We start from the raw sequence: 13165 nt of genomic DNA on the forward strand, positions 1-13165 counted from the left end.
ATGGTGTCCCGGCTGAGAAAGGGAAGGAGCCCTGCAAACAGCTGCCTGTTGGTTTCTCTGTAGCAGAAACTCCTTCTGCAGACATGGAGGGAAAACCCCTGGCAGAGGTGTCATCAGCTCACCAGAGCAATGTGGATGGATCTGCATCATACACCCCGGACATGGATTTTGCTGCTCCTGCTGAGACCTGTAGTTCTACAAGCAAGATGGCTGCCAGATCCATAGAGCCTGTTTCACCTTCACCTGGGCTGATTGATGCAGGTGGGGGAGGGGATCAGCACAGTGCAGCATGAGGAAGCGGAGACAGCCATGGAAGTCTCCTGCAATGATTCACCTGTTACTGTATTAGAACAATCTTCACTCTGCTCAGCTGAAAATCCTGTCCTGATGGAGGAGAAGAGTCTGCCTGGAGGTGATGTGTGTATGGGGACAGCAGTGAGTGAGGACACGGCAGGAACTATGAATGTGCCAGAAAATAATGACAGCAATAATACTGATAAAGCAAAGGATGTGTGGGTGGTGGTGATGAAGGGGTTAATGTGGCTGCTATAGGTAAAAATGTCATTTCTTCTTCAGCTCAGCAGAGGAAAGATTCATCAGGTGTGCAATCCAATCTCGAATCTGTGCAATCGTTATCTGCCAAAGTTGTTTTAGATATTTCTAATCGCACAGATAGATCCTCTGCAAGGAGGAATATGGGGAGTTATGCGTCTGTTGTGGGAAGTCGCACCAAGGAGGGTGGAGGGAATTTTTAAAATGTTAGTCACAATTTGGGGAGGCTTGGTGGTGGGATGGTTAGTGTGTAGAGGAGGAGGAATGTGGTTCAGTTGAAGTGGGAGGGGGAGGGGACCCCACCAGTAAGGGGGAGGGTGGCTGAGTTGGTTTTAAAAATGGGGTTTAAAGCCTTGGATATATTTGCTTTGATTTGCCCAGTGGGGAGTTATTTGATTTGTCCTTTGTAAAGCCAGAGGGTCTGGATTTATTTTGGGAGAGGTATAGTAGGTGCGGGGGCCTTCCGCAGTGGAGTGGTTTGGTGCCAAAGGTTATTTCTAGGCAGCCTCTGATAAAATCGGTGACGATCCTGGTGCGTAAAGAATCCATACCAGAGGCAGATTTGATAGTATAGCTACGCCGATATGGTGAGGTCCTCGCTCCACTGCGGAAGATCCTTGATCAGCATGGGATATGGACAGGGCCTGGACAGTGTCACTAAAATTGGGGGTGCTGGGCAATGTAGTTCAACACCTTCCCTGTTCAGCTTTTCTGGGGAGGGATAGGCTGACCATTTTCTACCAGGGTCAGCCTAAGGTCTGTAATAAATGTGGTGACGAAGGCCATTTTGCATCAACCTGTACTCGCAAGAAGTGCTCACTATGCCAGGATTTGGGTCATTTGGCCAAAGATTGTACCGAGATTCGGTGCAATTTGTGCCAGAAGCTCGGTCATGCTTATAGTCAGTGCCCGGAGGCATTACATAACTTGCCAGGATTGGCGGCTGAGCTACAGAGGCTCGATAAAGAGGATGAGGCTGCTAAAGTTAGGGAGGAAACTGTTATTGCCCCTCCTGTGTCTGTTACATCTATTCCAGATTCTGTTTCCCCTAGTGATGTGGTCCCTGAGTTTGTCCCTCTTGTGTCTGTTACATCTGTTGTTTCAGATTCTGTTTCCCCTAGTAATGTGGTCCCTGAGTCTGTCCCCCATGTGGTAGTTCCTAATCTTACTGTATGTAGATCCTCTGGACTAGCAGAAGCTGCTGGGGGGGGGGGGGGGGCAGGTTTAGCGGATCTTGCCTCTCAGCCTCCAGTCCCTGTCCCTCAACAGCGGAAACGTGGTCAGGGGAGTGTGGGGGTGTTGGATGGGGGAGGGGTTGAGGGAAAGGTGTCCATATCCCATGTCTCACCCTCTGTTGAGGGGGATTCGGATGATGAGGAGTGGGAGAAGTGTAGGAGGAAGAAAAAGAAGAAGAGGAAGACAAGTAAAGTGGTCATTTCTTCCTCAGAGTCGGACCCAGGAGGGGTTCCTCTTGGTAATACTTTTTCAGTTTTGTCGGGTGATGAGATGTCTGATCTATCTTTCTCTTTATCATCCATGGATGAGGAGGAGTCACGTAGTCTGAAGAGAGCTGTTTCTGGTGATGAGCGTGTGGCAAAGGTTAAGAAACGACTACCCCAATCATCCTGATGGCGGTTCCCACTCCGTTAAAGGTGGCGACCATTAATGTCGCCAGCATTAAATCTGCAAGAGCCCGTGATATTGCCTTATTTTTGCTCAGCGAGTTTGATGCCTAGATTTTATTTTTGCAAGAGAACTGGCTCAATACTTTGGCCGATGTCCATCTAGCAAAAAGGGAGTGGAGATGCGGTCCCTCCTTTTGGTCTTTTGCGGCTGAGCCCTGCAGCGGAGTTGCGGTCCTTTTTAAAACCGATATGGTAACATGCCGGCGGGTAATTGAGGTAGAAATGGGGAAATGCATGGTCTTAGACATCTGTTAGGGGGCAGGATCTGCGCCTGATCAATATCTATGGACCGCAGTCAAAATGGGGCAGAAAATGCCTCCTCACAGAGATCAAGCCTTTCCTTTTTACGTCCCAGCAGGTTGTCTTTGGCGGTGATTTTAACACCATAATTAGGCTTGAAGACAGAAGAGGCTTCATAGACAGGCTGGGTTATGATAGCGTTTTTCTTAGAGATATGGTGAGACAAGCAGGCCCGGTAGATGTGCATATTAAGCACTGCCCTGGCAGCAATGGACTCACATTTCAGAGAGGGAATAGTCAGAGTAGGATAGATGGGCTTTTTTTTAAAGGAGAACTCTGCTTTCTCGGCTCCTGAGTTGAGGGCGGTGGAGTTCTCTGACCACTGTATACTGTCTGTGACTCTGAATGCTTCTGACACTCCACCCAGGGGAAGGGGTACCTGGAAACTGAATTCGGCTCTCCTGGAAAATGTAGAGGTAAGACAATCCTTTGAGGATTTTCTTCAGGCACAGGTTTCTATTCTGGATTTTTGCAGCAGTAAGTCAGAGTGGTGGGAACTTGTGAGACCATAAGTAAGAAGAAGCAGCTTGGTATGTACATTGCCTACCAGCATTTGTGGAGGAAGCTTGATTGTCTTGTCTCGTATAGAGGAGATCCAGGGGAGATCTCTGAGGTGAAGTTTCTTCTTAGGAAGTGTCAATATGACCGGCATGCCTCCTTGGTTCTGGAGAGGGATTATGGAAAATATCACTCGCCTGATCCTTACCAGAACTGTAAGCAAGTCATAGCAGTTAAGACGGTCATAGGCCCGAGGGATAGTACGGGTTCCCTGGTGAAGTCCAGATCAGGGATCCTGGAGATCTTTAGATCATATTACGCAGACCTTCTGGGAAGAAAGGACCTTTGTCGGGACAGGATGGAAAGCTTTCTGGATTCTACTCCAGGATTGGGAAATGGTACGTTGCCTTTGATGGATTTGACAGAACCAATTTCAGTCGATGAGGTCGTTCATGCTATAGAGAAGCTGGCTACCAAAAAATCGCCTGGGCCAGATGGGTTGACAGCTGAATTCTACAAGTGTTTTAAGTCCATTCTGGCTCCCTTTTTAGCAGAGGTTTATAACAGCTGTCTAACAGAGGGTTCGCTCCCTCCCTCCGTAAGGCAATCCACTGTGATTCTTCTGTCAAAAGGTAAAGACCCCTCAATGATTGAGAACTGGTGCCCCATCAGTCTTCTCAATGTTGATGAAAAGATCCTGGCGAAGATTCTATTTTGGCGCTTGTCATCAGTAGCAGGCGATTTGTTGTCATCAGCACTGCTCGGTCCAAGGTAGAAGTACCTTTTCAGTGGTTTTAGCTGTCCGGGAGGCTTTGGAATGATGCAGGGCTACTGGATGGAGAAAGTACTTGCTGGCATTGGATCAGGTGAAGGCTTTTGATAGAGTCAATCACAAGTAACTGTATTTGTTATTTGGTAGATACGGCCTGCAGGGGAGGTTTATAGATTGGCTGAAGACATTATATAGAGGGGCTGAGAGCTTCCCACTGGTTAATGGTTGGGTTGGACGGCCTTTTGAGGTTGGCTCTGGTGTGCGCCAGGGATGTCCTCTGAGCCCCCTGTTATATGTATTCGCAATTGACCCCTTCATAAGAAGGCTAGAGAGTGGATCTTTGTGCGGGGTGCCTTTGGGCATTGCTGGTGTGCCACCTTTGAAGGTCGTGGCCTATGCCGATGATGTGTCTGTTGTCTCTGGGACGGAGGAGGCGCAGGAGGTGGTCTCCATGATAGAGCAGTACACGGAGGCACCTGGTTCTAAAGTCAACCATGAAAAGAGTGAAGTTTTCTTAATGGGTGAGGAGGGTGAAAGCTTCGAACTTCCGGGTGCTTTCCCAGAGCCTAAACAGGAAATTAAAGTGTTGGGCATCAAATTTGGTCCTGGTGACTATGGTCATCGAAATTGGGAAAGCAGGTTGGTGTGTGCCAATGCCAAAGTAGCAAGCTGGAAGAAATGGAAGCTTTCTTTGAGGGAGAGGGTTGACTTGATCAAAACGTACCTGGTCCCAGTCTTTTTATATGTCAGCTTCGTCTGTATCTTGCCAGCATCTCTCTATGCAAGGGTGTACAGCTGTTTTTTCCAACTGTTATGGGGAAATAGGCTGAACCTGATCAAACGCAATGTAACTTACCTGTCTAGGAGGGAGGGTGGCCTAGGAATGGTCAACCCAATAGTTTTCTTTTCTCTGCTCTTTTTAAAGTACAATCTTGGTAACATGCTAGCAGAGAACCCGCCGGCATGGGTGGGCATTTTTCAATCATGTTTTAGGCCTTTTCTGCGATGCTGGGAAGATGGCGGGCCAGTGAAAAGTCTGAGAGTCCGACATGGCAAGCTCTCGGCTTATGTTGCCCCGTTTCTGAAAATACTTTGGCAGTGGCAGGTGATAGTGGAGGATATCAAGTCCCTCCCCAGGAAGCTTCTGGAGAAGAGGATTTTGAGCTTTGCTTTCAGTGTGTCACTGGCCTTAAGGGATTGCCCAGACTCTGTAATGAGGGATGGGTTGCGTTTAATCAATTTAGAAAGAATCCCCTTGAAGTTTAGGGATCAAGCCTGGCTCGCTTTCCATGGAAGGCTTTATGTCAGAGGGAACTTGAAGCATCTTCCTGTGGATGATCGAGATTGTCCTAGAGCGGAGTGTGTTGGTAAAGTGGAGTCTATGGACCACTTTTTGCTGCAGTGTCCCTTTAACATAGAGCTGGGGAGGGCTCTAGACATCCCCTTTTTCTATCGCATGAGTTATGTGGAGTGGGTGTACGGGGCATTCCCGACTCGCTGGGATTTTGATTTGGATACACTGTTTTTAGTTAGTATAGTTGTCTGTTACTTCACATGGAATGCATGGTGCCAGATTACCCTGCGGAAGAAAGTCCTCTCTGTTGAGGTGGTGGTGCACGATATTCTGGGTGAGGTCGGGAAAATTTGGGGTCTTGAGAAGGGCAGGGAGCCTCAGTCAGTCTGGAAAAGGGCGTGGAGGAATATCAGACCTGCCTTTGGTGAACTGCCCATCTCTGGGTGAGGAGCTCCTTTTCTTTTTCTGTTTCTTTCACTCCCTTAGCTTTTGTTGGTTAGTATCTTCTTTTTGAAGAAGGGCTGCATACATCATGGGTGCTGGTTTATTTCATGACCTCACAGGTTTGATGTCTGGTGTAGTCGTAGTAAGATTATCCATAATAATGACATGTTCCCGATGAGTTTTGTTTTTGCTGTAAAGTAATTTTTTGTTTGAGAGCAGATTTGCTATATTTATTTTCATTTATGTAAATATGTATATATTTATGTATATTATATATAGTGATTTAATGCTTATTGATTGCAAGACTTTTAATAAAGAAAAATTGGGAAGAATGTTCCTTACATTGGTGGTCAGTATGAAGAATGCTCCTTACATTGGTGATCAGTGGGAAGAATGCTCCTTACATTGGTGATCAGTGGGAAGAATGTCCCTTACATTGGTCATCAGTGGGAAGGATGTCCCTTACATTGGTGATCAGTGGGAAGAATGCTCCTTACATTGGTAATCAGTAAGAAGAATTCCCCTTACATTGGTGGTCAGTGAGAAGAATGTTCCTTACATTGGTGATCAGTGGGAAGAATGTTCCTTACATTGGTGATCAGTGGAAAGAACGTCCCTTACATTGGTGATCAGTGGGAAGAATGTTCCTTACATTGGTGATCAGTGGGAAGAATGTCCCTTACATTGGTGATCAGTGGGAAGAATGACCTTTACATTGGTGATCAGTGAGAAGAATGTTCCTTACATTGGTGATCAGTGGGAAGAATGTTCCTTACATTGATGATCAGTGAAAAAATGATATAAAGTAAATAAAAATTAAAAAAAAAAAAAAAAAAAAAAAAAAGCACACCCATGACCCCCGCACACGCTCTATATGAAAAGCTTTATGTAGGACGAGCACAAGTATGTAAACATGTGTCTATTGAGCGCACCCGCAAGGTAACCTCCCTGCGAGAGCGCTTCTAGGGGGGGTTATCTGATGCGGGGAGGAGCCGTGAGAGCCACCGTGGGACCCCAGAAGATGAGGATCACGGCCACTCTGTGCAAAATGAACTGCACAGTGGAGGAAGGTATGACATGTTTGTTATTTAAAAAAAAAAACGAGTCTTTACAAACACGAACGCATGTAGTGTGGGCAGTGCAATATGATTGTGAGGATTTGTGTGGGTGTGGCTTGAGTGTGGATGGGAACACATGGGTGGGGACAGGGAGCCCCAGGATCTCCTATTGCCCGGGGGCCCCATGAGTTGTCAGTCCGCCCCTGGCATATCAGTCAAACATACATGTATTGAATTTTACTTGCTCGCTGCTTAATTTTTTTATTCTTAAACCTTGCATTCTTTACATGGTGTCCCTCTTGATAAGACCTAATGTGTGCTGGTATCCTTATATGTTAAGTACTTCTAACTCTGAACCCACAACATTTTAGCCTAGTGGGTTACATGGTCTTAAGAACATTACTTTCTTTGAGCAAAATGCAGGCTCTCTACCCCACTACACACTAGCATGACAGGATAGTTGGGCAGAGTGTAACTGTGTGGCAAAAATCCGCAGTTCTACGCAGAAGGTGTTGGAGAAACATGCCGTATCTTTCATTATGGAGTTATGTAAATCCTAGTTTAAAGATAAAATGAGCAGAGCTTCTAACTTCTTCAAAGTCCCATTGTATCTATAGGATGTGCAGTTTGTGTGCTTTAACTTGCTGATTAGAGTTTTGTTTTGATAACCACATGGAAAGCAGGATGTGTTTATTAGGATTGGCCTATTAGTGAAAATAAGTACCTGTCATTAGAAAAAGCAGTCCAGCCACATGTTGTGTAAGACTTTCTTCCCAGAAGAAGCTGACTGCAGCAACTATGCATCCACACAAGAGTACTGCTGCAGCCATGCCCAAGAATCCAGCAGTAATTCTTCTTAAATCTGTACCAGAAAGTGCAAAAAAGAAAGGATTAGTCTCTTCTCTTTGGTAGAATAATGCATTGGGATGGTAAGAGTTCAGATTTTCTATTACATTTGATTCCCTACATAACTTAAAATGAAAGGATTAGTTTACCATTTCACAAAAAATAATAAATGCACATTTTGTTCAGGTAAAAAATGTGCATTTATTATTTTTTTATTGTAGGAGCCTGTAAAGCATTGCAGCAGTGATCAGCAGATCCCTGATGCCATGCCGGAATTCTGCAGACCTGTGCTCGTATTTGCGTGCTTGTACCATTTTTTTTTTTTTTTTTTTTTTTTTAAATGGCGTGGGGTTCCCCTTAAAATCCATACCAAACCTGAAGGGCCTGATATGGATTGGGGGGACCCCCACGCTTTTTTTTTTTTTTTTTTTTAATTTCCCAGAGCTACCCAGCCCACTCCTTAGCATCTAGCTAGAATTCTTATTTTTCGATCGGTCCAAATATGAATCATTCTGAAAATTTGGCATTCGTTAGAAAATTAATAATCGAAATGAAACGAAACGAATTCCAAAACAAAATTTGCAACATAACTAATCTATCAAAAACAAAACACATTTTCCCAATTCATCTTCCAGGACAGCCCATGAGACACAGCACTTCCTCCTTCAGGAACAGGAAATAGATCACCAAGTACACTTTAAAGGAAGTCCCTCTGCTGAACTGGTCAGTTTTTGTGTTTCCTCCAGCCAGAGGAGATGCTCACTAGAGCTAGCTTCTTTATTACAGATATTGTTTTTTTGGAATCAGTCCGGTGTAACTTTGAGCTCTTATTTATGAAGATTGCTAGACTTTTCCTTACAACCAGGTCCCCTACCATGGTTTTTCTCTTTATTGAGAATTGGGTCCACCATATCTATGATATTTATGGTAATTCCGGGGGTGGTAAAGGTCTTTGGGCTTTTTATGACCTTCCCTAACTTAGGAAGATCTTGCTTATTGTCTTATTGGCTGTCCAGGAAGACGAATTGGGAAAACTGGAGTTAGACTTACCGGTAACTCTGATTCCAGGAGTCTTCCAGGACAGCCAGATTCCCTCCCTTGTTTTATGATGTTTTGTTTAGATTTTGTCCTTCGGCTCTTGTTTTAAAACTGACCAGTTCAGCAGAGGGACATCTGTGTACTTGGTGATGCGTTTCCTGTTCCTGAAGGAGTTGATGCTATGTCTCATTGGCTGTCCTGGAAGACTCCTAGAAACAGAGTTACCGGTAAGTCTAACTCTGGTTTTCCATTCTGCACGTCTAGATCTCACAATGGATTACTACAGCATGAGGACATGATATACATGAGGAAACGTAAACCTATAAAGGTGAAAATAAATATTGTAGATCAGAAATCAGTCTTATTTTACATTTGTCAAAAATGTAATCAAATAAAAACTGATGCTTTTTTTTTAAATTAGGGGTACATACACCACCATAGGTATGTATTTCTTTTTTAATCAGTGGGAAGAAAGATACAGTGGGGACAGAAAGTATTCAGACCCCCTTAAAATTTTCACTCTTTGTTGTATTGCAGCCATTTGCTAAAATCATTTAAGTTCATTTTTTCCTCATTAATGTACACACAGCACCCCATATTGACAGAAAAACACAGAATTGTTGAAATTTTTGCAGATTTATTAAAAAAGAAAAACTGAAATATCACATGGTCCTAAGTATTCAGACCCTTTGCTCAGTATTTAGTAGAAGCACCCTTTTGATCTAATACAGCGGAGTCTTTCTGGGAAAGATGCAACAAGTTTTTCACACCTGGATTAGGGGATGCTCTGCCATTCCTATTTGCAGATCCTCTCCAGTTCTGTCAGGTTAGATGGTAAACGTTGGTGGACAGCCATTTTTATGTCTCTCCAGAGATGCTCAATTGGGTTTAAGTCAGGGCTCTGGCTGGGCCATTCAAGAACAGTCACGACGGAGTTGTTGTGAAGCCACTCCTTTGTTATTTTAGCTGTGTGCTTAGGGTCATTGTATTGTTGGAAGGTAAACCTTCGGCCCAGTCTAAGGTCCTGAGCACTCTGGAGAAGGTTTTCATCCAGGATATCCCTATACTTGGACGCATTCATCTTTCCCTCGATTGCAACAAGTTGTCCTGTCCCTGCACCTGAAAAACACCCCCACAGCATGATGCTGCCACCACCATGCTTCACTGTTGGGACTGTATTGAACAGGTGATGAGCAGTGCCTGGTTTTCTCCAGACATACCGCTTAGAATTAAGGCCAAAAAGTTCTATCTTGGTCTCATCAGACCAGAGAATCTTATTTCTCACCATCTTGGAGTCCTTCAGGTGTTTATTTATCAAACTCCATGCGGGCTTTCATGTGTCTTGCACTGAGGAGAGGCTTCCGTCGGGCCACTCTGCCATAAAGCCCCGACTGGTGGAGGGCTGCAGTGATGGTTGACTTTCTACAACTTTCTCCCATCTCCCGACTGCATCTCTGGAGCTCAGCCACAGTGATCTTTGGGTTCTTCTTTACCTCTCTCACCAAGGCTCTTCTCCCCCGATAGCTCAGTTTGGCCGGATGGCCAGCTCTAGGAAGGGTTCTGGTCGTTCCAAACGTCTTCCATTTAAGGATTATTGAGGTCACTGTGCTCTTAGGAACCTTAAGTGCAGCAGAAATTTTAACCTTGTAAGCAGTAATTGTAACCTTGGCCAGATCTGTGCCTTGCCACAATTCTGTCTCTGAGCTCTTCAGGCAGTTCCTTTGACCTCATGATTCTCATTTGCTCTGACGTGCACTGTGAGCTGTAAGGTCTTCTATAGACAGGTGTGTGGCTTTCCTAATAAAGTCCAATCAGTATTATCAAACACAGCTGGACTCAAATGAAGGTGTAGAACCATCTCAAGGATGATCAGAAGAATTGGATAGCACCTGAGTTAAATATATGAGTGTCACCGCAAAGGGTCTGAATACTTAGGACCATGTGATATTTCAGTTTTTCTTTTTTACTAAATCGGCAAAAATGTCAACAATTCTGTGTATTTCTGTCAATGTGGAGTGCTGTGTGTACATTAATGAGGAAAAAATGAACTTAAATGATTTTAGCAAATGGCTGCAATATAAGAAAGAGTGAAAAATGTAAGGGGGTCTGAATACTTTCCGTCCCCACTGTATGTATGTATGAAAATTAATTTTTTTAGTTTTAGATACAGTGGGAAAAGGGTTAGACTTTGTGAAATATTTTATAGCTCTCTATATCCCCACTGGGGAGATTTACCCCTCTATTTGTCCTAGTGACCATTATCATGGGAACAGAATATAAGGGAAACTCTAGAAATTTTGAGCCCTCCCCAGAGCAAGAGGCGAGGGAATATCCTCCAATTGGGATACCAGTTCTTTTGACAGTTCTCTAAGATGGAAATTTCATAAATTTGGAATGATTTCCTCTCATTTTCACTTCTGTCTCTAAAATAAGCTGGACAAAGTTAGAAGAAATAGAATAACTGTAGTTTTACCCTACCTAACTGTCTAAAATAAAACAAAAATGGTTTTGACTATAAACGCCTTCAGAAGCATCTAATAGGTTGGCATGTAAATTAATTTTCTCCCTTTGCCTTTCAGGACAGCACCTTGGAGAGAGCATAGCACCACCTCTTCACAGGAAACACTGCGTGACAACTCCCCTTTAAGTTCAGCTGCTTCCACCATCAGTTTTAGTGTTTCCTCCGCCATGGTGGAAGCACTGCTGGGGAACCAGAGGGGCTGCACTCTCTCCAAGGAGAGGGTTTTGGCAGTACCTTTTTAGTTTGAATCATCAGACCAGACCAGCTCCCTCCCCGCATGAGAGGGAGGTTGCTCCAGTGCTCGCTTCCTCCGCTGGCTCACAGGAGTAAGGGTCCGCCGGATTTTGTCTGCTCCTTGCGCTCGGGGGCAGCAGTTGTGCTCAGTTTGGATGTGCACAGGTCTCGGCATGTCAGCTCCGAGTTCTGGATGGCATGTGAAGTCAGTTCCTGGGGGCGGGAACTTCCAGTGGGGCGTAGCAGTGAGTGGTTCCTGCTGCTGCAACGCAGAAGCAAAGGGGCAGGTCACCTGGCCAGGGGGCTTCTGTCTGCCCCTCCAGCATGGGGACGCTGGAAGAAGCTTCATTTAAAAAGGACACAGTTGGCTGCTGCGGCACTCATGATGGAGGAGGCAGAGTCGCCAGCAGCGATGGCGGATGCAGGCACCCAGATTCCCAGCCAGGCCCAGGTAGGAGAGGTGCCTCTTTCCCTTTTCACTGGGTTTATTTGTGATATGCAAATTAACCTGCAGCTGTCTGCTATAGGGCTACATCCTACTAGCGGTTCAGCATGGATGGGAGACTTCGGGGCACTTTTGTGGTGGTTGCCTTGGGCACCCTTTCTGTTTCTCTCTGTTCCCTGTTTTGGTGTAGATCTAATGGGGGGGGGGGGCCTGTGGGTTTTTCTGTCTTATAGAAAGCCACTACTAAAACAGAGAGAACTACGGGAAGAAAATGCCCTTCATGCAAGGACCCACTAAGAGACTCATGGGCCAAATCGCTTTGCAGATTTTGTATTGCGGGATTGGTAAGGGAGGAGTCCGCACAGGAGTGTAAGGAGCTCTTTTCCTCAGTGAGAAAAGAATTGGCAGAGACTCTAGGGACAGTACGTTCCCTCATGAAGAAGCAGGGGCAGAGTTCCAGCCAAGAACAGAGCTCCCAGTCCAATCTTCTTCCTACCACTTCTAGATCGATTGAAAGTGAGTCAGATGAAGAGAGAGTATTCCCCCCTCAACAATCGACTCAGAGGAGGATGAGGGGGAGGAGGAAACGAGAGCATCCAGATACAAACTGACACTTGAAGAGGTGGATGACTTATTGAAAGCAGTCTATACCACCCTGAAAATCCAAGAAGAAAAAGCCCAACTATCGTTACATGACAAAATGTACCAGGGGTTAGAGGAGGGCAGACACAGAGTCTTCCCAGTTCATAAAGTATTGGCTGACACAATTAGAAAGGAATGGAAGGATCCAGAAAAAGGACAGTTTTTTTTCTCGGGCCCTTAAAAGAAGGTCTCCTTTTGAGGAGGACGAGGCGTTAATTTGGAATAAAAAACAAAAATTGATGCCGGCTTTTCCCAGGTGTCAAGACAGACTCATCTTGCATTTGAGGATTTGGGCGTGCTTAACCAGTTACCAACCGGCCCATAGCCACATGACGGCTGCAGGGCGGTTGGATAACTCTGGGAGGGCGTACAGTGACGTCCTCCCAGAATCCTGCTGATCGCGGACGTTTACCATGTGATCGCTCTGTCAAATGACGGAGCGATCACATGTAAACAAACCGTGTCATGACGCCGCTTCCTCTCTCCCCTCTGTGTACTGATCTGTACAGTGGAGGGGAGAGATTGCATGGCAGCAGCGCTGTGGGCTGGATCCCACAGCGCTGCTCTGTGACAATTGCAGTCACATCCATGGATCCATCCATCCATGCTCAGCCATCCCTCCTTGCTCAGCAATACCCTGCAATACTCTACAATACTCTGCAATACCCCACAATACTCTGCAATACTCTGCAATACCCTGCAATACTCTGCAATACCCTGCAATACTCTGCAATACCCCGCAATACTCTGCAATACCCAGCCATACTCTGCCATACCCAGCTATACTCTGCAATACTCGGTGATACCCAGCCATGCTCTGCCATACTCTGCAATAC

At 45.3% G+C, this 13165-nt stretch overlaps 1 protein-coding gene across 2 annotated transcripts in view; it reads right to left on the minus strand.

Moving 5' to 3' along the window:
• Positions 1-13165, minus strand: part of TMEM178A (transmembrane protein 178A) — a 272580-nt gene that overhangs the window by 23381 nt on the left and 236034 nt on the right. The window contains exon 3 of one of the 2 annotated variants that reach the window (XM_073627650.1): positions 7328-7465. The exons of the other annotated variant lie outside the window; for it this stretch is intronic. Within the exon in view, the coding sequence (XP_073483751.1) occupies positions 7328-7465 (138 nt within the window). The remainder of the gene's footprint in view (positions 1-7327; positions 7466-13165) is intronic. 2 annotated transcript variants of the gene reach the window in all.

Source organism: Aquarana catesbeiana, linkage group LG04, assembly GCF_042186555.1.
Source record: "Aquarana catesbeiana isolate 2022-GZ linkage group LG04, ASM4218655v1, whole genome shotgun sequence".
Lineage (NCBI taxonomy): Eukaryota > Metazoa > Chordata > Amphibia > Anura > Ranidae > Aquarana > Aquarana catesbeiana.